The sequence below is a fragment of the Leucopleurus acutus genome (genome assembly GCF_964270905.1).
Source record: "Leucopleurus acutus genome assembly, chromosome: 12".
Classification (NCBI taxonomy): Eukaryota; Metazoa; Chordata; class Mammalia; order Artiodactyla; family Delphinidae; genus Leucopleurus; species Leucopleurus acutus.
The window spans coordinates 82,168,191-82,192,984 of record NC_139154.1 but is presented as its reverse complement, the minus strand read 5'-3'; the positions used below and the strand labels follow the sequence as shown (position 1 = coordinate 82,192,984).

At 36.7% G+C, this 24,794-nt stretch overlaps 1 protein-coding gene across 1 annotated transcript in view; it reads left to right on the top strand.

Annotated features, from left to right (window-relative positions):
- The window catches only part of PELI1 (pellino E3 ubiquitin protein ligase 1), a 48,702-nt gene extending 25,838 nt beyond the window's left edge, over nucleotides 1–22,864 (top strand). The window contains exons 2-7 of the mRNA XM_082851894.1: nucleotides 10,461–10,600; nucleotides 13,359–13,488; nucleotides 17,066–17,167; nucleotides 19,396–19,593; nucleotides 19,684–19,872; nucleotides 20,450–22,864. Coding sequence (XP_082708020.1) covers nucleotides 10,530–10,600; nucleotides 13,359–13,488; nucleotides 17,066–17,167; nucleotides 19,396–19,593; nucleotides 19,684–19,872; nucleotides 20,450–21,016 — 1,257 coding nt within the window. The 5' untranslated portion in view covers nucleotides 10,461–10,529 and the 3' untranslated portion in view covers nucleotides 21,017–22,864. The remainder of the gene's footprint in view (nucleotides 1–10,460; nucleotides 10,601–13,358; nucleotides 13,489–17,065; nucleotides 17,168–19,395; nucleotides 19,594–19,683; nucleotides 19,873–20,449) is intronic.
- Nucleotides 22,865–24,794: the final 1,930 nt, after the last annotated feature.

Sequence of the window (24,794 nt, the reverse complement as noted above, 5' to 3'; positions counted from 1 at the left end):
GACCATTGATAGAGCCCTTATGACTGTCAAGGGCCAGAATTCTCAGGGTTGGCCCTAGGCAATCATAGCTTAGTCCTTCACAAGTCTCTCTTTAGTTTGAAGAACGCAGTATCATAATGAAATAATTAGTGAATAATTCAGGAAAGTATTTGACTTTTTATTTCTTGAAAATAAAATTTTCAAAATTTTAAATGAAATCTGTCAAAATTACCCAGGGCTGATGCTTCCCAACTCTTCTTTCTTCCAGCTCCCCCTTCTGTTCCCTTTTATATACTCTTTAAGACCAGGATTAATGTGTGTAGGTGGCTAGAGCTCAAATTCAAATACTGTTAGAGGTTTCAGTGTAGAGCATTAATTCAGAAGCTATGATATAATTCCATATACAAAGTGTTTTCTAATGATGCCACCTAGAGCATTCAATAGTAAATTGCCCTTATGTCTTACCTTTTTAAAAAAGAAAAACCTGTGAAGCATGATTCTGCCAAATTCAGATCAGTATGCATCACTTTTGTTCAGGTATCACTCAGTCCAATGAGTGGCCACACTTGTGTAGTAACAACTTTCTTCACCAAAGAGGCTGTGGATGGGGCAGTTTCATATCAGAGAAAGAACATGAGACCAGACACTGACTTGACAGGGCCAGCATAAACGGAAATCTTGAACCTTTAGGTTGTGAGAGGGCTGAAAGGAAGCAAACTTTGAATCATGAATGCATTTTTTTAATTAAATTTTTTGTTTTTAAATTTTTATTAAATTTGGAGGGCTATTTTGTTTTCTATTTTTATTATCTTTTTGTTTTTAATTTTTATTTTGAAATAATTTTAGCCTTACAGAAAAATTGGAAAAATAATGCAGTGAGTTTACATATACCCTTTACTCAGCTTCCTCTAATGTTGACAATCTATATAACCAGAGTATATTTATCAAAACCAGGAAATTAATATTGGTACAATATTGTTCACTAAACGATAGGACATATTCAAATGCCAGTTTTCCACTAATGTCCTTTTTCTGTTCCAGGATCCAATTCCTGATCCCATATCCCATGTTGTTGCATCTCCTTAATCTCCAATCTGGGACTTTCTTAGTCTTCCCTTGTTTTTCATGACCTTGGCACTTTGAGTACTGATAGTTATTTTGTAGAATGTCTGTTAATTTGGGTTCGTCTCATGTGTTCTCCTGATTAGATCCAGGTTATACAATTTTTGGCAGCATAACCACCGAAGTGATGTGGCTTTAGTGCATCATAATCAGGGAATACGTGCTATCAAAATGTTTTATTACAGATAATGTTAACCTTGATCAGTTAGTTAAGATGGTGTCTCCCAGGTTGCTCCCACTGTGAAGTTACTATTTTCTCCTTTATAATTAATAAGTACCTTGGGGTAGGTACTTTGAGGCTATTGTTGTTGCCTTTTTAAAATGCGTGTAATTTGGTCAGTGTTTTAATAAAAATAAGGACTAGAGAAAACCCAGATTATTCTAGAGTAACCTAACTGTCCAAAAATAATCATTGCACAGTACTTTTTGTGGAACATGGACTCCATATTCCATTTTTAATTTCATAGGTTGGTATAGATTTAAAGTGGTTGAGAAAAATCCATTTTATTCATTTTTTTCAAATTTAAATTTTATCCAAGGGACTTTTAAACTCAGCTTTAAAATTGAATTACTAAGAAAATTTAAATAGTCAATATTATAGAATTAGGACTGTATTAGGACTGTAGTATTTAGGACTGTAGTTAGGACTGTAGTATTATGTAGTAGTAGTATTATGTAGTATTAGGACTGTAGTATTTATGTAAACTCTCACTCTTTAATACATTATAGTAGGAAAAGAGTTGGGGGATTTTCTTGTTTGTTGTTTAGTTTCCCAATGTAGTTCTTTCCTCCCCACCCCCCATGAACTTTTCATTTAATTTTATTTAATTTTATTTATTTGGTTGCACTGGGTCTTAGCTGCAACAAGCGGGCTCCTTAGTTGTGGCATGCGAACTCTTAGTTGTGGCATGCCTGTAGGATCTAGTTCCCTGACCAGGGATCGAACCCAGGCCCCCTGCATTTGGAGCGTGGAGTCTTAACCACTGCCCTTTTTTTTTTTTTTTTAACTTTTCATTTGAAACTCAGTTGTTTCAGCAGTTCCAGAGTACTAGCTAGAGTTTGAGTTGTAACCTTGGTTTTCTTATCTATTAAACAAGGAATATAATAGTTCCTACCTCATAAGGTTGTTCTGGGATTAAATCAGTTGATACATGTAAAGTATTTAGAACAGTGCTTGGCACAGAGACAAAACCCAGGAAGTGTTGGACACTATGAGAAAAGGGTAGCACAAGCATGAGTTGCCTGCCAGCGTTGGATGCTGACTTTAGAAAACTATAGAATTTCCAATGAGTATATTTTATCAGATGTTTTATGTTCCAAGTAGCTATCTAATCCCACTGAATTGGCTGCATTCTGCAGAATTTTCTTTGAGACTTTAGTGGTTAAATCTAGGGGAATTTCTAGTCTTGCTTTCTGAGAAGTATATTATCATTTTAGGAACTTTGGTAGTCTAAAAGAGTTAAATACAGGCCAAGCATGGGCAGAGACAGTAAAAATGTTTGAGTCCTTAGTTGTGTCTTTTAAAACACATTTTCTAGACGTGGGGAATTAAGTGATCATTTTGGAGTGGGGTGGCAAGGTTGTATTTAAACCCCCTTCCCCAGTCAGGAATACTGCCCTGCGGTTTTCTCTTGGCTGTCACTTTTCTGGGAGTGTATGAAGGCTTCTGTCCATAGGCTATCTGGACTCTCTTCTAATACATGTTTTTTTCTTCCTGGTGGTGCCAGGAATTTGTCTTAGTGTAATACCCTGCTTTTCCCCTTGGGTTCCTTTCTCCCCTCCTCATTTTTAAAATAAGCGTGCAAAGTCCACTATTTACTGATGTTTTTATTGTTGGTCACTACCAGGAAACAGGGTTGACAAATACAATGAGCATTGAGGAAGTGACAAAGTTTCAAATCTCAAAAAGCCCTAGTCATAATTGCATAGTTGTGACTAGTGTATGCTGGAGTGTAACTTGTCTAGAGTTTATTATACTTTTTAGTCTCCCTTCTAAATGGCCCCATAATAGGGTCTCTTGCTCTTATTTAGGAGTCAGCCCCACCCAACCTTGTTTGGGGTGTGATTAGTGGTATCAAAAAACCTGGACTACTTAACTTCTAGGAGTGTCAGTCTTCCCATTTATCAAATGGGGATAAATGATTATACTTGATATAGTTGTGATAGAAATTAAATGAGTTAAATAATGTATGTTTAATTAATATATGGGTTTCAGCTAGCTCTGCCAAATATTACCTGTGTGGCCTTGAACCAGTCATTGGCCCTTCTGACTGACAACTTCTGTTCCCTGTCTGGAAAATGGAGTTAGTAAGACTTTCCTACCTAATTCACATGGCTATTGTGAAGGTCAAATAAAATAATCTTATGAGAAAGCACTTTGCTAATTAACATTCTGTGCAAGTACAAAATAGACCTTAATCTAAGTTTGATTCAAATTGATACGCCTTTTGATTTAAAAGCATTCCCCTATGCTTTCCAAAGCCTACTTCTAGTTTCTCTAGGTATGGGTCCCCTAGGTCAAGAAGATATTTCCTTATCTGGCCTCCACAGATTAGCCTTTCTCTAAATGTCAGGCTACCCAGCACTGGCATTATAGCTACTTCTTTGGCCACCCCAACTCCAGTCCCTTCAACCACTTGAGAGAGGTTGCTACAATACTAAAATATTTTAAATGCACAGAAATATTAATAATTAATCACCATCAAGGTAAGATGATAGTTCTCCCATTCTCACTCCCAGCCACTCTTTTCAAGTCTAATGAAATACTGAAACTGCAGCTTCACAGCCATTGCCTTCACTATCACAAGGCTTAGTAATAACCTTTTAAGACGTCAGTATGATTATGGTAGTAAGCAAATGTTTATTAAATACCTTGATATGTACCAAGCATTATACCAAAAGTATGGGAAATTCCCCTCTGAAAAAAAAATTGTTATCCCGTTTGTTCTCAGTGGCTCTGAGGGTGAAGAAGAATGGAGAGGAAGTTAGAGGATGGAGTGTGGGAAGGTGAGACATTTTTGATCATTACAACCAGGGGTGCTGCTGAACTTCTTAAAATGCACAGGCCAGCCCCCTGCCCCCATGTCAAAATGTCAGTAGTGCCAAGGCTGAGAAACCCTAGCTTAGAGGAACAAATACTATCTGTGGGAAAGATGTTCATTGCTTTCCCATCAGGATGAAAATACGTTATCCCTGTAGCTGATAGAATATCAGCATGTCATTTGGCCACCTTAAAAGGGGAGGCTGGGAGTTTGTCCAGGGGATGCCCTGTATCCTGAGAAGGGGAACATGGCCTTCACTTCCTTCAGTGCTATACTCAGAAGCCAGAAGACACCGACAGAAAGTAAAGTAGTAACCTCATACTCCTACATATATATATATGTAGGAGTATAAAGTAGTAACCTCATACTCTCCTATCCCTCCTCTCCTTTTATGGAAAAATGCTGCTTATTAATCCTGCTGGTTGTGAAAGAAGGAAGAAGGTGATTAATTTTTCACTCTTATCAAGCAGCTGCTATAAGTTTACCTCCCTCCAATCATCAGCTAAATTGGTTTCATAAAATGGCTCTACCACAAATATAAGAAAACAGTTCCTTCTGTTTGAGTCATCCTTTTGAAGTCAACCACAGGAGAACTCTAGTGTAGATGGAAATCTGTTTCATCAGAGATAATATATGCAATCCACGTTGTATTTTTCATCATAAAGAAGCTTTATAACATTTTCATGTTTTAAAACATTTTCTTTTTTTTCCCAGCACCCCTTATGCCTACTCACTTGCCCGCCAAAATAGGAGTGTTCAAAAGATTATGTAAACATCTTCCTAAGATCTGTTTTGTCCCTTGCTTAGTGTTTGTTTTGCTCCTTTTTATTTTTCAGGACAGGAATCTTGTACTTGTGTTTAGTATTTAGTAAGCAAGCAAAAAGGCTGTGTGCAATGTAAAAAAAAAGAAAAGAAAAATGTTATGTTGAGGGAGCAATTTGGACAAAGATTGGTTTACCAGATTTCCTTCTTAAGGTAAAACTGACAATTACGTATTATGGAGAGTCTTTCCTTTGCAAAGACTTGATAAGAAAACAATTGTATTTCACTGGCCTTTAAAGAACAAATGATTAGAATGTTGTATCAGTCAAATTAATGAGACTATTTCTAAGAAATATATTTTTTATGGCTAATTATTCGTATTTTCCTTGCCCACACAAAAAACAACACTATTCCAGAATATATTTCTTTAAAATATTTGTTTAACTTGGGAAGGTCCCTGCTGATGAGAACAGCATGCTTAGTTTTCAAGCATCAAGCAGAGCTTCAAAGTAATAGATATTATAGAAAACAGCCTTATTAATATCTTAGCAAGGTTTTCTTTATCATTTTTTTCAAGTCTCATGTAGAATTAATGGTGCTATTTCATATTCTTTGTGCTAGATCACCTTGGGGTAGGACTGAATATGTGGGGTCAGACCAACTAACTTAATACCAACAGGTGGGGCCTGTGATTGAGGCATTAGAATATAAATACTTTATGTGCATACCCATTTCATGTTCTCAGGAGCATGACTTAAGGAATTGATTTTGAAGAATTCTGTATATTATTCAGATTTCAAAACACAGAGATTATATAAAGAGTGATGCAAGAGCACTATCTAGCTGCTGGGCTTTAGGATTATACATAACCAGTACTACTAAAGTATTTTATTACAGATTTTAGATTATTAGATACAGAAATAGAAGCCAAGTTTGTGTTCCTGTGATTGAAATTTTGATATCACTGATAAAATATACCAAATCAGACCTTCTAAGGGACCTAACCAGAGTAAGAATAATTGGGAATATGTTATTTTTCTTGGCTCATTTGGCCAGCGGTTCTAGAAAGTATAGAATGGTGAGTATACGCCAGCCCTACTCTACTAATTCCTTGTCAAAGCTAAAATTTGTTCCTTTTTCTATAGAGGCAATAGGACTAAATCTATAGTGCCATGTGCACATTACTTGTAAATTCTTATGTTAGGACCAGATGGTCTCTTATATATTTCCACTTCCAAAATTATCTTCATTATACTTTAGTCCCTTCATCTTTAGAGTTGAGGAAACAGATTACTTTGTTCAAAGAGAGAGCTAGAACTGGAACATAGGCTGATACTTGCTAGCCATGCTTTAAACTAATATCAGCCAAATATGGACATTCATGTATCATTTTCAGATTTTTGCCATATATGTGTACTTACTAATCCTATTAATACTATTGAAATTGACTTCTTTAAATAAGTTCTTTTTAAGGAAATGTTTTGCTACTATAAATGAAAACCCCCCACTTCCTAAAAATAGAAAGTAACTCTAAAAAAGAATCTGAATCAAGACAAAGCAGTGTTATTAAAACTTAATTTAAATTTTCAATTTAATTAATTCTTGTTATTAAAATTTTAATTCTTGCTGTTCTTGGTCAGAAGTGTGTCAAAGCAGTGTTTTCATGTTTGACAGCAGTACCTTAATTGTCTAAGAAGACCACATTTAAAACCTCTAGTTAAGCTTCTGCTTAGCTTTTTAAAATGGAATCCTTCTTTAGGGGAGAAAAGATATGGATACATGTTCATATATTAAAATATGCAGTGTAGATTAGATGGTCTTGTTATATGGAACTAAATTGTTCTTTAGTTAATTTTTCTTAAAACTTTTACATTTTTACATTGAAGGATTTAGTTAGCTTCACATCAGTTTCTTTTTCTAAATGGGGTATTTGATCAGTATAGTTTATTTTACTTAAGTGAACATTTCTGCACAAACCTAATGTCTCATAATTATGGTGCTATACCTATATATTGATTTCTGTAAACTTCGAACAATTTAATATATTAAAATCTGGTCATCAAAAGCAAATTCATCTGGGGAGATGAGAAGATTTTATAGCATATTTGAAGGAAATGTTTTTCTTAAAGTAATTCTTTACAAATGTGTCATTTCTTTAATTTAGTAAGCAATTTTAAAATTTACCAACAAAAAAGTTAGTGTGTTTGTCTGGATTGCTGGTCTAAATGTGTATGTCAGTTACAAGGGAATACAAGGGCATCAAAAAAGCTAAGCCTTGTTTTTTACTTGTTCGTACTCATTGGGCTACAAATATTCTTTCTTTTTTTTTTTTTTCGCGGTACGTGGGCCTCTCACTGTTGTGGCCTTTCCCGTTGCGGAGCACGGGCTCCGGATGCGCAGGCTCAGCGGCCATGGCTCACAGGCCCAGCCGCTCCGCGGCATGTGGGATCTTCCCGGACCGGGGCACGAACCTGTATCCCCTGCATTGGCAGGCGGACTCTCAACCACTGCGCCACTGGGGAAGCCCAAGGGCTGCAAATATTCTGTGTTGCCTTCTCTCCAGAAGTGTTGCTGTACAAGCATATTTTACTGTAATGTAGAAAAAGGCAAGTAGGCATTTTTCATTCATGAGTTGCTTATGAAACCAATTAGTGGAAGGATAAAACCAAGAGACTTTCATGGGTTAGCTAGAAAAGTTTTCTTGTGAAACCTTCATAACAGGGCTATCAGGATGACCAGGGAGAGAATGGATACAGGAAGTACCTGGTCCCATTAAACTTCTGATAAAATAGACATCATAGTATTGTGGGGATTATTTATTGTAGTGATTTTTCTGGCTTATCAGAAGTGCTAGTCTTTTGTTTTTCATACATGTGTCAAATTTATATTTTTAATTAAACTTTTTATTTTGAGGTACTTGTAGATTCACATGCAGTTGTAAGAAAGAGAGAGAGATCCTTTGTACCCTTTACACAGTTCCCACCAATGGTAATAGTTGCAAAACTATATAGTACAATATCACAGCCAGAATATTGACATTGATAAGGATACAGATACATTTCCATCACCACTGTGGTTCTTTCCTGTTGCCTTTTTGTAGCCACGCCCACTTCCCTCCTACTCCCCCCGTCCTTAACCTGTGGCAACCACTTACCTGTTTTCTGTTTCCATAATTTTGTCATTTCAAGAATATTATATAAATAAAATCATATGTAACCTTTTGAGCTTAGATTTTTATACTCAGCATAATTCTCTAGAGAGTTGTCCATGTTGTTTCATATACCAATAGTTTGTTCCTTTTTCTTGCTGAGTACTATTCCATAGTATGGGTGTACCACAGTTTAATCATCCACTCAGTAAAGAACATCTGGGTTGATTCCAGTTTTTGGCTATTACAAACAAAGCTGCTATAGACATTTATGTACAAGTTTTGTGTGAACATAAGTCTTGATTTCTTTGCGAGAAATGCCCAGGAGTACAATATATGTATTACCTTAAATAATTGCCTTAAATATTTCCTTTACATACATTTGGAACTACATAGGACAGTTAAAATTTTTGCTTTGACCGTCAGACCTAATACAGAAAATTCAAGAAAAGGAAAGCTTATTTACCCATATTTTTACTACCATGTTCTTTCTCTTTTCTGATGTTCCAAGTTTTTTTTTCTTATTTATCTTCTGTCTAGAGAATTCCCTCTAGCCATTCTATTAGAGTAGATCTGCTGGTGACAAATTCTCTTAATTTCCCCTCATCTGAGAATGTCATGATTTCCCCTCCATTTTTGTTGGGTGTAGGAATCTGGTTGATAGGTATTTCCCTTCAGCACTTGAAAAGGGCCACTTCTTCTGGCCTCTATAGTTTCTGGTGAAAAATTAATTGTCATTCTAATTGTTTTTCCCCCATAGGTAGGGTGTAGTTTTTCTCTGACTGCTTTTAAGAAAATTTCTTTGCCTTTAGTTTTCAAAAGTTTAATTATGATGTGTCTTGGCATAGATTTCTTTAGTTCTATCCTGTGTGGGGTTTGTTCAGCTTCCTGAATCTGTGGTTTTGTTTCTCTTTTCAGATTTGATGAGTTTCAGTCATTATTTTTTAGTACTTTTTCAGCTCCACTCTTTCTCCTTTCATTCTGGACTCTGGTGATAAAAATATTAGATCTTTTGCTGTAGCCCCACAGGTCCATGAGGCTCTGTTTTTTTCTTGTTTTTTGTTTTCCAGTCTATTTTTCTCTCTGTTGTTCACACTGGGTACTTTCTGTCTTCCAGTTCACTGATCCTTTACTACATTCCTTCCATTCTGGGCTGAGCCCATCCAGTGAGCTTTATATATCTTATGTTTCTTTGCAGAGACTTTCTATTTTTTTTTTTGTTTGTTTGTTTGTCTATCCCAAGCTTGTTTGTAATTGATTACTGAAGCATTTTTATCATGACTGATTTAAAATCTTTGTTAGATAATTCTCACATCTGTATCATCTAAGTTTTGGCATCTGTTGATTATCTTTTTGCATTGTTTTAATTCTATCTAGTCCTTGATATAATAAGTGGGTTTTCTCTGAAACCTGGACATTTTTGTATTAAGTTCTGACACTGGATATTATCCAGACCTTCTATTTTCACTGGCTTTTCCTCACATTGCTCTGTCAGGGGAAGAGGGGGAGCCTCTTTGTTTTATTGCCAGGTGGACATGGAAGTCCAGGTTCCCTCCTCAGCCTCCATTGACACCTGAGGGAAGGAGATCCTACTGAGTCCAGGATGGAAGTCCAGGCTCCCTGTGGTCTCCACTGACACCACTAGGGCATAGGAGGGGGCATGTTACTAGCCAACAGGCTGGAAGTGCTGGCTTTCTACTTGGCCTGCTCTGACACTACCTGTGGCAGGAGCAGGGCCAGGGCCAGGGGAGGTCAGGCTGCCTCATTATGGCCTCATGAGGTAGAAGTCTGGGCTCCCCACTCAGGCCTTGCCGGTGAAGGTGGTGGTGGGGTCACAGTGTTTTCTGTGGTGTTGGCTGCAGTAGAGCAGTCATTGTCAAAAGTTTTCCGTCTTGCTAAGGCTGCCGTTTTCTTGTTCCTTCGATTAGGGAGGCCAGGCATTTGTCAGGTGTTTGTTTGTTTGTTTTTTCTGTCTGCCAGTTGGTATTTCCAGGTTGCTAGTTTCTTCAGCTCCAAGTCTGGGATTATATTAGGCAAAAAGAAAACCCAGAGAACTCGCCACTGAGTCGTTCCTTGAGGCCCAGAGGCCCTAACTATTCTACCTTCTCTCTACTTCTCGGAGTCTTCTCATGTATTATATATAATGTCCAGGGTTTTTAGTTATAATTAACAGAAATAGTAGGGAAAATAATGTCTACTTCATCTTCCTGGAACCAGAAGTTGCTAAATTTACATTTTTAATGTATTTAAACGGTTATATCAAATATATAACCATTATTGAGGAAAATGTCACCTACTTTATATATTACGTACATAATATTGTGCTCACAAAGACTGCTAGAAAAGAACATCTTTATTTAAACTGAAATTCATTGTTCAAATTATTAATGAAAACTTTTCCCCTCTAGGAAATAATGCAAAAGGTGTCCCAAGGCTCCTGACCAGTGAACAGAGATTTGAGAAAAACAGCCAAGCTCATGTTTTCTCCTGATCAAGAAAATCATCCATCCAAAGCACCAGTAAAATACGGTGAACTCATTGTCTTAGGGTAAGGTTTCTCCATCTGATGAGCATATAATGGAATGATATATGGTAACTTGAACATCTAGGTTGAAAGTACCTTTTTTAGAATTTATATCCTACCTATTTCCAAAGAGTATTTAAAGCTACAGAATAATATTACCAAATCAAGAAACTCTTTTAATTCTCATTTTAATATCATCTTTTATAAGTACTCAAATGCTACATAAACTCTGCCTCACCCTCACCCCTAGAAAGGACAAACCTTAAAGATGAAGTAAAAGAGGTATTTGTCTAAAGTCACATAGCCAGTCCATTTGTCTTTCCTGTCCCTTTTAGAAAACTTGCCTCAGCTGACTTTACCAGAAATCCCCTCTCTGCTTAGGTGATTTCATGTAGGTTAGTATTTATTTATTCCTTTCCCCTCTGAGGTAGTTGCTGCTTTGTGCTTATAGTCCTGTACTTGAAGAAAAGAGTTGTATAGACATGACGATATGATGGTTCTGCAGCCAGGACCTTGCTACTTGTTTACTTCAAAAGTAATCTCATCCATTCAACTCACACAGATATAATCTGTGATTGAGGAATAGGTGATTCCATTATTTCAGTTTATTCAATCTAAACTTGCCACCGCTGTCAAAATGGAGACACAGTGTTACTCGGTTTACTAGAGATCTCAGAAACTAGAAATTGTGAAATTTACTTTCCCCCTACTGTTTCTCTCCTGCCTAAAAAGCGGCTCTAGACATTATAACATGTTTTAGAATCAGGTTGGTGCAAATCTTCTTTAAATGAGAATGTGTCCATTGTTTCAGATAAGAAAGTAAGAAAAACTGGGGAGATAATATGGCATTACTGAGCTTGACTAGAAGCCAGGAATCCTGGATTCCAGTGCTTATTCCAACACTGCTAGCTGTATGGCCTTAGGCAAGTCAGTTAACCATTCTGGGCCTTAGTTTACTCTTCTGTAAAATGACCGTTAGACAAGATCATCTAAGGCCCTTTGAGATAAAAAAAAAAAAAAAAAAGCAGTTTTTTTCCCAAAAACAATTTAAAAGATTATAAACAATATAGTAACTACAATATTACAATTTCAAATCACATAGGTTTTGATGTATTAATGACAAACAGCTTTTAACCACCAAAAACTTTTCAAAGTTAAATTCTTCAGGAAATTTGAGTCATTTGAAGACTTAGAATTTAAAATTTAGTATATGGTTTAAACTGGCTTTTAGCCTAGCAGTTTCTTAGTTAATCTTATCAGTAGTAGTTGTCTCTGTACCTGGCACTTGGTATCTTAAAATGCAAATAATGCTTCGTCTCAACCCTCTAGAAGGAGAAGTCAAGCTGCATAAGGTTGTCAGTTTCATGCTGTTGCTCTTTAAAAAATGAGCTCTGAGCTGCTGGAACACAGTGTGGGAATAGAGAGCATATGTCCAGGAGAGGAACAAGGCAGGCTCTGGGTGGACAGTAGTGAGGGGCAGTGAAGAGCCCACAGTGGGTGGGCTGGGGCCAGCACGGCCTAGAATAGCAGACTTCATGCATTAGCTGCCGGCGCCACTCTGAACTTCCAGCAGGGGTTTTCTCCAGTAGAGTCAGAGTGTGTGACATTTTTATAAAGCTTCAGTGTAATTGCTGTATCTGACAGTCTTTGAGTAAACTCCCTTCCCTTCCTTGTCAGACACTAATATAGGCCATTTTACAAGTACATTCTCCTCCACCCTCAAAAGTGTCCCCATTCCTTGCCTCATTTTCCCCCAGATTAACCAACTGTAAATAAGAAACCATCAAACCAAAGATTTTTGTCGGGAGGTGAGGGGATAGTACATGAGGAGAGATTATGATTAAGCTACTGTTCATGCCGCAACGGTGCAGTAAAGAATGAAAAAAGAGTGACAGACACCTGGATTCCAATCCTAGCTTTGCCAGTGTCACTTGTGTGACCTTCAGGAAATAACGTAATTCCTCTGAGCCTCTGAGGAACTTAATTCCTCTGAGAGATAACTTAATTCCTAACCTGTAACAGTGGCTAGTGGTGCCAGTCTCGCAGTTTTTATGAGAATGGATTAAGGGAGGTGATGTGTGGAATAGAACCCACTAGTGCCTAGTACATAGTAACACCAAAATGTTTTGAACTTTTTTCCTATTAGTTCAGTCCTTGCTTACTTGCTTAGCTTTAGGGCGTATATATGCTATCATGGAGAAATGGTCATAAGGTCTGAACAACAAAAGTATGTTTAACTGCCACCTAGTTACACTCAGGCAGGTTTTGCTGACATAATGTGAATGTGAGTGTGTACGTGGCAAGTAGCTGAGACTTAAACAAACCTAAAAATTCCTTATTTCAGAAGTTCAGCTATTTATAAAGTGTTTGGTTCATAGTTAAAGGAGATTATATTGTACTTTTAAAGGTTGTATTAGCACATGCAAACATTCACCTTTTTAAAAAAATAGAATGAGTCATAAGAAGTCAGATATGCCATTAATCAGCTCTTGATTATCTTGAATAAAAGAGGGAAGGAAAATATAGATAATTCAAAGCTGTGTGTAATCCAAAAGGTACTTCTCTGTGACTTCGAATGTCACCAGAAAGAATCTCATTTTGTTTCACACTCAGGCAGCTGGTCTGAGGATCAGCAATTGATAGAAGTTAATTCCAGACACTTACAATCTGCTAATACATAATTAATTGGGGACTGATATCCTCTAAGACAGTGTAAAACATTTGTTTTAGAATTGGTGTGGTTCTTACATGAGATCCCCTAAACTTTTTTCTCCTCCATCAGGTATAATGGGTCTCTCCCAAACGGCGATAGAGGAAGGAGGAAAAGTAGGTTTGCTTTGTTTAAAAGACCTAAGGCAAATGGGGTGAAGCCCAGCACTGTGCATATTGCTTGTACTCCTCAGGCTGCAAAGGTAAAAAAAAAAAAAAAAAAAAACACCCAAAAAATAAAAACTAAATGAATTAACTTGGAGAAATTGAAAGACTTGTACTTGCTGTTCATATTCTTCAGCATTCCCTTCACATTCTGTACCAGAAGCTTCCTTTTGTTTGGGTGGGAGACACTTTGGAGATACAATATCTGAAGAACTGCCATCTGGAAGAGCATAGGACTTTTTTTTTTTTTTTTTATAACAAACTGGGATCAGTGGGTGGAAATTAGAAGGAAATAATTCCTTTTTCTTATTAAAAAGGTGTGGGTGGGGTGGGGCCAGGGCTTTATGTAGTATTTGGAATTGTGAAACTCCCCTGAGAAGTAGGGTGTCCTGCTGTTACCAGAGAGACCCTGCCTGGGCTGGGCAGGGAATGTGGTTCATAATATTTGTATTCAGGTACTAGAAGCATGTTTGGATGGGGTGATTTTTTTTAACTAAAGATCCTATGGATGCTCTTGTTTTTATTTATTTTTTGGTTTATGATCCTCATGGCTTTTAGCATACTGCCTTGAACACAGTAGACCTGAATAATTATTAAATTGAATCAAAGCTATGAAAGCAAATACCCAATTGTGTCTATAATATAACTTCTCAATCTCCTGGCCTATTTAATGCTTCTCACCCCCTTTTTATTTCCCAACCAAGATCTCAAGAAGCTGGGCCACCATTTCAGGACCCTTGGGCTTTTCCTAGACAATAAGGGGGAATTTTCAGATCTTTACATTTCCTGTGAGTTCCTCTACTTCCAATTTTATAACAGACTGAATTTGATACTGTGGTGAGTGAATAAAAATTACAAAGAGTTCTTAGACTTCTGGAAGTGTCTATATCTTTAGCTAAGCAGCCCTAGAATGTATGTTAATATTACACCATCTGAGGTACATTTTTGTAGGTTTAATAAACGAGAGAGAAATTGGCATACAGTGCCTTGCTCTAGGTCACAGCTCTGGTCCCTGAAGTCAGTTGGATTTTTGGCTTTGTTTTATATCCAGTGTGGTGTCTAAACAAGAGATGTTATGCCTTGAGTAGTCTCCTCTTTTACTGTTCAAGAACCAGTGAATGTAGAAAAGGGACAATTTCTTTTAGGTGTTTCTTTCTGCTCCTTTGCAGAGAAGGGATGTGCTAATAAATAATAAGCAGGTGGTGGAATGAAAGGCTTATTGATCCAATCTGAGGAGCTTCTTTCCAGTATTTCCCCACAGAAGTGCTCTTGACATTTTGGGTGTGCCAATTCTTCTTTATGCAGGACTGTCCTACATGTTGTCGGATATTTAATATTCTTGGTCCCCAGCCACTAAATGCCATTTAAGCCCTCAAATCATTGTGACAGCCAAAAAATGCACCTACGTATTTCCAAATTCCCCTTACACAGCTAATATTACCTCTGGTTGAGACCCACTATCAGAAATCTTTCTGATCCTTACTTCTGTAATTTCCTATTCAGTACTTTTCTTCATATTTTTACTGTCATGCTCCTAATGTTTCATTGTTGGCTCCTTTTCATCTTTACTAGGCAACAAGAATCTTAGGGGTCAAAAATTGACATTTTCCTCTTTCAATTTTGGAGGGATGTGGTAATGAGGTCATGAAGAAAACTAATTGTTTAGTCTGGCAGTCATCTGGGATGAGTGGTTAAACCCTGCCTTCCAGTCCAGTGAGAATTTGATGTAGTTCTTATTCTTAATCTAAGAGTAGATCTGATAGTTTAAAAAACAAGCAAACAGCAACAGAAAAAAACCAGGGCTTACAATCTCAAAGTACACAAAACCTTTGTTTTTAAATCCCTTTAGCCATTAAGAATTAACTTCCAGGGCTTCCCTGGTGGCGCAGTGGTTGAGAGTCGGCCTGCTGATGCAGGGGACGCGGGTTCGTACCCCAGTCCGGGAAGATCCCACATGCCGCGGAGCGGCTGGGCCCGTGAGCCATGGCCGCTGAGCCTGCGCGTCCTGAGCCTGTGCTCCGCAACGGGAGAGGCCACAACAGTGAGAGGCCCGCGTACCGCAAAAAAAAAAAGAAAAGAAAAGAATTAACTTCCAAAATACTGAGCAATTCTTTCATTGAAAAATCAGCTGCTTAATGCTGAGTTAAAATAATTATAGGTTTTCAAACCTTTAAAACCATTTTATAATGTTTATGAACACATAAATGTGTAGTAAAACATGTTAAGCACATGCATGGGAGTGACCTACACTGCACTCTTGAGGTTCAGTACCTCCACACAGAGAGGGGAGTAGGGAAGGACATGTAAGCAGCCTTCATTATATCTGCAGCTTAATTTCTTTTAAAAAGTCAGAAGCAGAAATGGCATTAGTAAGAATGATAAAGCTGGGTAGTTAGTGCCCAGGTGTTTGTTTATTCTCTTTGTATATTTGAAAATTTCATGATCTTAATTATCTTAAAACTATGGGTTTAAGGCTTTATCTATTACAGATTAGCTACAGATTAAAACCAAGTAAAATTTTATAATGTCAAAGTTCTAATTAAGAAAGTTTTTTCATTTAGCCTCTTTACTGCCTATAGTCATTCTTCTGTGTCTTTCTGTTTTTTCTTTTATGCAACCTGTTTCCACTTCCTTTGTGCAGGTTTTTCCCCCTCTGCTATTATCGTCAACTCATATACATAGAAAACGCCTGAAAACAAAACTGAAAAGTTCTTTTTAGCAATGTTTTTAGTTTGGCATAAGTCAGAAGTACAGTCATAAGCATTGTATCCATTTCCTTTGGTATATTTAATCATTCTGTGAATTTTTCTGTATCTAGCCCAGCATATGGCAAATATTTGTCATCTATAAAGTCACAGAATGGCTAGGAAAACCAATTATCTCTGCTTATTTGTTAACTTTAAACCTCTTTGAGTTACTTTAAAAATAAGATTCCTCTTATCTTGCAAGATTTTGTATTTTCTCCTTATCAGAGCACTACTGAGTACTGCTTTCAGTTTCTACCTGGGATTTGGTTTCGATTACCTTATAATTTAAAATACTTATAATGGAGACTCAGATTGTATAATGTTTTTATACAGTGAACTTATGTTCTTACTCTATAATTGCTTCAGTGTACAGGCATACCTCAGATATATTTGGGGTTCAGTTCTAGACCACCACAATAAAGCAAATCACAACAAATTTTTTTGGTTTCCCAGTGCATATAAAAGTTATGTTTACACTATGCTGTATTCTACCAAGTGTGCAATAATAGTATTGTGTCTAAAAAAATAATGTATATACTTTAATTTAAAACTACTTTATTGCTAAAAAATGCTAACCATCATCTGACAATGCAGAGTTGCCACAAACCTTCAGTTTGTTAAAAAAAATACGCAAAATCTGTGAAGCATAATAAAATGAGGTCTGCCTGAATTCTTCCGCATCCCACTTAACCTAAGAAACCACTGTCACAGCCGAGGTTACGCAAGAATTATTAATCTCTACCCTAAATTTCAGGGGGGAAATATGTTACACACATAATAAATAGATGACCTTTCTTTTTTTATGAAAAGATTATCTATTTTGATTGACCTACCTGCTAATTTTTGCTATTGATCTTTCCTTCCTTAGGCAATAAGCAACAAGGACCAGCATAGCATATCATACACCTTGTCTCGGGCCCAGACAGTGGTGGTTGAATATACTCATGACAGCAACACTGATATGTTTCAGGTATTGTAACATCTACATTTTTTTTTTTAAGTTAAAAACCTGTTGTAAGTGACTTGTGCTGTGGTCTGATTAAGGATTGTCATATTTGAATGCATTTCATTAAAACATATATTGATTTCTAAACCTCATATGTAGAAGTCCATGTAGCATGGTTAAAAGATGGGCTCTGAAATCAGAATTCCTGGTAAACATTACTTAGTTACTCTCTGCCACAGTTTCCTCCTATAAAGTGCAGATAATAGAACTTCCCTCAGGTGACTATTAGGAGGCTTAAATGTGTTAATACCTATAAAGTCCTCAGAACTGTGCCGGGTACCTGGTAAACTTAACTGGTAATATTAGTAGCTATAATAATTATTAGCTATTATTATCTAAAAAAAGGAGCCAAGAGATATTTTGTACACATTTATGATTTCTTTTTTGCTATTACTTGTCTCCTTCCTCTCTAGGCAACTGAAACTACAGGCAGTTTCTAACTGTTCACATCATATATGTGGAGTCAAACTTGCTTCTCAGCACATATTTGGTCAAAGCTATTGGCAATAACAGTTTTTATTTCTCTCATTCTTTGTACCAATCCAGTGCTGATGGTTTTATAAATTGATAGATGATAGAAGAGCTAAATCCAAAGACATAAGCAAAATTCATGATATCTTCTCCCTTAATATTGGGTTTTGTAAGGCCTTGGGCTTTTTTGAAACAAATGGGACATAAAGTACCTAATAATGTTGTTCTTATAATTGTAGTCCCAATGACATTTCAGTTTTTCTTTATTTTAAAGAATTAAATGAATATGAAAAGGCCTGGAGATGTCTTTGCTGTAGTCAGTAACAAAGTATTTCTTTAAAGTCACTATCCCCCACATCCTTTTAATGGAATGCTGAATTTTTTAGAACAGTAGAAATATTTTTAGTTCCAAAGGTCTGAGACCATTTTCTTTGGATATCATATTCTTAAAAATAAAGGGACATCCAATGTTACATTTTTTAACCAAAAAATTTCCCCCTAACACTATCCAAACTAAATAAAGACTTTGTACTTCGTGGCAGGATAAAAACACTGAAGAATTTTATCTAAAAGTGTGCTGATATAAGGAATTCTTAAAGCTCAACTATGCAAAGAATGACTGAAGAGTCATCATCTTTGTAAAGGGTCAATATTTTTTCTTAGTAACGGTATTCTTTAATTTTTATGATACTACTTTATAACAAATACATTAATGAACTGATTTCTAAATGTTTACTTTAAAACTCTGTGACATTTGTCACTTCTGTCATTTCTTCCACTGATTTCCTTTTTTCTTTTCAACATTCATCTTCCAAAATGAAATTAATTTATACTTGCTAGACCTTTGAAGATGTTTAGTTCACTGACACCTCACCCAGCAGAACTTTGTTCTAAGAACCTTGTCTCTCTGAAACATGACCAAGAACGAGGAATAAAACAAAAAGGACATCTAGGCATATAAGATAAATGCCACAAAGTCCATGCCCTTTTCCCTGCTCCCTGGAGAATCCCTTAGGCCATCACTAAGAACCTTTTGAAATACTATTCTTTGAAGTTTGGTTATTTGATTTCTCAACCCATGGCAGAATTAGAGTAACTAGTTAGAGGAGGGGTATGCTGCTAGAGACAAATATGCCCAACAGCAAGAAATGATAGCTGACAACCTGACAGAAAAGACACAAGAATCCTGTAAAGTATACATAAGACCTCAAAGCACGGCTTTGTAAGCCTTTAACATAAGGATCAGCGTTCCTCTACACCTTTGTAGCACCTGAAGACATCAGGGCAGCTCAGCTTAATATAAAGGTATTCATAGTATAATGTCCTGGAGTCATCATAAAAGATTTACTTTTATGTTCATTATATTCTGTTAAGGAAACTAGAGTAATACATGGTAGACATATTTCTGTCCAAAGAGGTTAAAATTAAAATCTGCAGCCACCCAGAAATCTCAGCCATCCTAAACTTTTCATTCCCTGAGGTTTCATATATTCTGGGTTGTAAGTTCCTACTTAATTTTATGCTCTAAGTGATTACTACATCAGAGGGAATGTGACAGATTGGTTTTCAAGGGTATAGATGCCCCAGAGTTAAGTATGATAAGTTTGAGCATTAGAAATTTCAGAGGCTTAATGATTTCACCTTACTGTTTGTGCCTTTCTTGAGTGGATTTTCCATTGTGTTCCTTTGAATAGGTTTATAGATATTTGTTTTTCCCTTAGATTGGTCGGTCGACTGAAAGTCCCATTGACTTTGTAGTAACTGACACAGTTCCTGGAAGTCAAAGTAATTCTGATACACAGTCAGTGCAAAGCACCATATCAAGATTTGCCTGTCGAATTATATGTGAACGGAATCCCCCATTTACAGCACGGATTTATGCTGCAGGATTTGACTCATCAAAAAACATCTTTCTTGGGGTAAAAAGCTTTTTTCCTAAATGTTGCATTGTATGACCACTTCTATTTCCCAGTTATAAATAAACAGAAGATCACTATTTTTCCTACTAGGAGAAGGCTGCCAAATGGAAGACATCAGATGGACAGATGGATGGCTTGACCACCAATGGCGTTCTTGTTATGCATCCACGCAATGGGTTCACAGAAGACTCCAAGCCTGGAATATGGAGAGAAATATCAGTGTGTGGAAATGTATTCAGCCTGCGTGAAACCAGATCAGCTCAGCAGAGAGGGAAAATGGTAAGTACTGAGATGTAGCTTCTTTTTTAACAACAATAAACTCATAGGGTGAGTTGGACTGAGTGCATTACATATTCCCAAAAACTATTTAATCTTTTGCTGACACAGAGTACCAAGTATGGCTATCAAGTGCTGACAACCAGATACTATACCAGGAGGATAATATCTTAATGTTTCAATTAGAACACTCTAAAAATTTATTCTTCTTTTATATTATGTTAATATATTTTAAAACCTAAGCTTTCCCAATTTAAACAGCACTCTGTGTATTTTCTACTTGTATCTATATATCTTTGACCAACATATTTACCAAATTGGAAATATTAAACTTACTGATTAGCCAGATGTTTTAATCATAAATTGTCTTTACTATAAAGCTGAAAAGAGATAAGTTACTGCTCAATATTTTATCCTTGATTTTCAAACCCATATTTTTCATGACTACCATTTGAGTTTCTTAAATAAACAACCAGAGGAAATCTTGATTCTTGAGTAAGGAGCACGTAAGACCAAAACTCTTAGGTAAAAATCCAAAACTCAGTGGTCAATGTGTTTTTTTGATTCTTTTTTCCTGTAGGTGGAAATTGAAACCAATCAGTTACAAGATGGCTCATTAATTGACCTCTGTGGTGCAACATTGCTGTGGCGTACTGCAGAAGGCCTTTCCCACACTCCTACCGTGAAGCATTTAGAAGCTTTAAGACAGGAAATCAATGCAGCACGACCTCAGTGCCCTGTAGGGTTCAACACACTAGCATTTCCTAGTATGAAGAGGAAAGATGTTGTTGATGAAAAGCAACCATGGGTGTATCTGAACTGCGGCCATGTGCATGGCTATCATAACTGGGGAAACAAAGAAGAACGTGATGGAAAAGATCGTGAATGTCCTATGTGTAGGTCTGTTGGTCCCTATGTCCCTCTGTGGCTTGGATGTGAAGCTGGATTTTATGTGGACGCCGGCCCTCCAACCCATGCGTTTAGCCCGTGTGGGCATGTGTGTTCAGAAAAGACAACTGCCTACTGGTCCCAGATCCCGCTTCCTCATGGTACTCATACTTTTCATGCAGCCTGTCCCTTTTGTGCACATCAGTTGGCTGGTGAACAAGGCTACATCAGACTTATTTTCCAAGGACCTCTAGACTAACAGACCATTGTCCTCCAGGACTACATTATACATTTATAAGCTAAGTGATTTGGGTTTTCCAACCTGTTGTCCACATCACAGTTTTTCTGCTCTGGTCATTTGCATTAAGATGAAGAATTTTTTTAAACATTTATAATAAATAGTAGCAATTTCTGAGCAAAAATCTGGGAAACTCAAGCAAAGGAATTTCCAAAAGTACCAGACTTCTGAATTCTGAGTTTTGAAAATATATTTTGAGGAGAAAAAGACATAGTCTAATTTGATGCCTTCATTTTAGTGTTTTGAATCACCCATCCTCAGTGTTGAAAAATTGTTTTGTATAACTGAGGGTACTGTTGGTTCAAACTATGTTAGTTTACAGTTTGTTGCAAACATTGTAAAATACAGCAACATGTATATTAACTTTTTTTCTATTTATCTTTATTATAGAAAATATCTTAGAATGTTCTTGGTAGAGTAGCATGGTAACGATGGTCTCACACTCTTGGTGTGAATGGTAGTTTAGCAAGCATAGCTCAAGGATTTGCAAAGTTAGGAAGAAGGACAAGAGAGCCTCTCTTCCCACCCCCATCTAAATATGAAATTTGGTAAATTAGAATACTTTGTAAAACAAAATTCATATTAATTACCATTATGTAAGAGGTGTTTGTTTTTAACCACATTGAAGATAATCGGGAAAGATTTTTTTCCTTAATGTTTCTCCCAAGTGTAGTACTATAACAAAAACTTAATGCTAAGAAACATTTCACATGCTCCTTTGAATATGCAATTTAATCTAGATTATCTATTTTTCTCCCATGATAACTAATCTGTTTTTAGTATCAGCAACATTTGGCAAGTTTATTTTTTAGATATAAACTGTGGTTCATCTGTTCACTGTTTCTAGAAAAAAAATCATTCCCATGAGAAAAAGCATAAATAACAAGAAAGGAGAGTGACTTGATTTGCTTTTAGAAAAAGAAATGCTTAATTAACTATCCTGTATTTGGACTTATTTAGGTAAGAAATTTAGAGATATAAAGGGTTGAATGACAACAGTGCTCTTTTTTTTTAATCTAACAGACCAGCCTTAACTGTGGGCTTGAATCCTAAAAGGACAGTTGCCACAGTGTGACTCAAGGAAATGCTTGGTTGGCAAATGAGCACCAGTGACAGCCAAATGGAGGGACATACTTGCATGGTCAGTTTATTCTCTAATTCCAGTAAGTTCTTTGCTTTCAGAAGCAAGAAAACATTTCTTCTCCCCTCCCCTACCCCCCCCCCTTTTTTTAACACACCACAAGGAAAGTATAGACAGTTGCACTACATCAAACTCTTTGTGACACTTGTAGAAATCAGTACACTTTTAGATTAGACAGAATCATTTTTTTAATCTTTTGTTTTCCTTTAGTTCGAAAAGTTGTATTATACTTAATTGACTCTAGCAAAATTTTGTATGTGGTAGCACAGCTTTAATTTATCCTATTACAGTGCTGTTCTGAATTTTCTTTTGGTTTTTAAAAAACAAAATCTGTTGCTTAGAAGCCATGAACTATTTTACTTTACTTCAACTTGTCAGAATTTCCTTGTTTTAAAAAATCATTTGGGTTCACTCAGGAAATGCATGTCAGGAAACTTTGTATTATAAGTTGACTAGTTGTGATGTATCAGTAACTGCTGTTACTCCTTTTTCAAAGAAATATAATTGATTTTGAAGTTTTCTAGATTGTCACATGCTTTGTGACTAATGCAAGGAAATCAAGTCCTGTGTTGTATTTGTTCTAGTCATTTCTATTCAGGCTATATATTGTAGCTGATTTTTATTTGCAATTAATTTATTCAAACTGAGTAAATACTTTTCAAAATAGATATTTGAATTTGCCTTTGTGAGTTCGTTTTTGCATAACTGAGAATGGGAAACCAGAAGTGAAAACTTGTGGACAAATCTAGTCCACACTCCAAAAATATTCACTTGAAATAGATGAGGAGTTTGCATTTAATGTAACACTTTAAATCTCTGGTTCTCTTGGGAAAGCATCTCTTACTTATCAATAGAGGAACTTCTTTAGTGGTTGAATAATTGAGGCCTTTCTCTAAGTCAAGCCCTGCTGGAGAGATGGCCTGTAGCAAGTTGCATACTAGACCGTTTAATAGTGCCTCAGTGGTCATAAAAGGTTCATGTTCTTCCCAAGGTGCCTGAATTTCCTCCTACCAAGTAAGAAAAATCTGGTTCACTTTCTATCAAATTTAAGTTTTGAAAACTCAGGTAATTTAAATCTTTAGTCATACTTTTTCTGTTCAAGCATTTTAATTATTAGTTCTGTCATTTTGCCAATGCCTAACAGAATACTTTTACTTATTCAGTTGTATTAAGGGAATGTCAGTATTCTGGCCAAAGAGAAAAAGTTGTATTTAGGTCTCCTAAATGCACTCTCAAGAAAGACAATCTTTATGGCTCAATTCTTTTATCAAAGTGATCTTAATATCTAAATGTTCCTTACTTTGTACAGTGAATTAAATTTCCCTTCAACTAAAATGTTAGGGTCATGAAGCAAGACAGGGTAGATATCTAGAAAGAGGAGTCTTTCATCACGTTATCTTCTCGAAGCTGTGTTTGCTTACTTTCATGATATAAAAATCTTCTAGTACGTGTGAAACAGGATAGGAATAAATAATCATGTAAATATATAATTACATCTAACATGAGTACTCCCACTCCAGTCTTCCTTCAGAAGAGTGCCCCAAGAACCATGTGTGATGCGTGACCTTCTGACACATAGACTGAGTGAGGGCACCAGTGAAAGTCCATCCATTATTTCTTTAACTTTATAAAAAAAATATAATTCCAACATGTTGACCCCTCATCCTAAGCGATCATCTTATGCTACCCCACTTTATAGACCACTGGCTGAAAGATCTGTGATCCATTCTTTGGTTTTTGTGTTCTAAGCATTAACCATGTAGCAAATCAGATCACCAAAATACTACATAACTGAACTGTATTACTCTATCTCCCACTCCCACTTTCAGAATTACTCCTATATAAGTATACTCTAAGGCCATGCCCTCAGAATTTTACCTACACATTCTTACAACGGATATTTGAATATCCACTGTGCAGACAAGCCCTGTTCTAACACTGGGTGATGTAGCAGGAAACAAAACAAAACCCTGCCTTCATGGGGTTACATTCTAGTGGGGAAGATGGAAATGAACATGAAAATGAAAAGACATAAGATAGATAGTGAGCAGTTCTGAGGGACCGATAAAGCAGAAAAAGGAGATACAGAACGTCACGTGTGATGGGTGTGGGTGTGCGGAGTGTTTGCAGTATTAAATAGAGCAACAGAAAGCCCCGCTGGAAAGGTGGTATTTGAGTAAAGATCTGAAGGGAGTGGCTACTTAGGAGAAGAGCATTTAGGCAGAGGGAACACCAATTGCAAGGGTCCTGACACTTGGAACATTTCTGTAACAGCCAAGAGGCCAGTGTGACCATGTGGTGTGAAGCGAGAGGAGGAGCAGGTTAGGTCAAAGAGGTAAAGAGACAGAAGAAATGGGGCATGGGGGTGGAACTAGATCTCAGAGAGCCTCCTGAGACTTTTGGCTTTTATTCTGAATGAGTGGGGGGCCATAGGAGGATTTTGAACAGGGGAATGATGTGCTCAGACTTCGATTTTAATAGGATCCAAATAGGCTGAAGTGGAGCAGGGAGACCAGTTAGGAGACTGTTGCAGTAATCCTGGAGGAAAATGATGGCGACTTAGGTCAAAGCGTGGGGGCAGTGGAGCTGGTTTGAAAA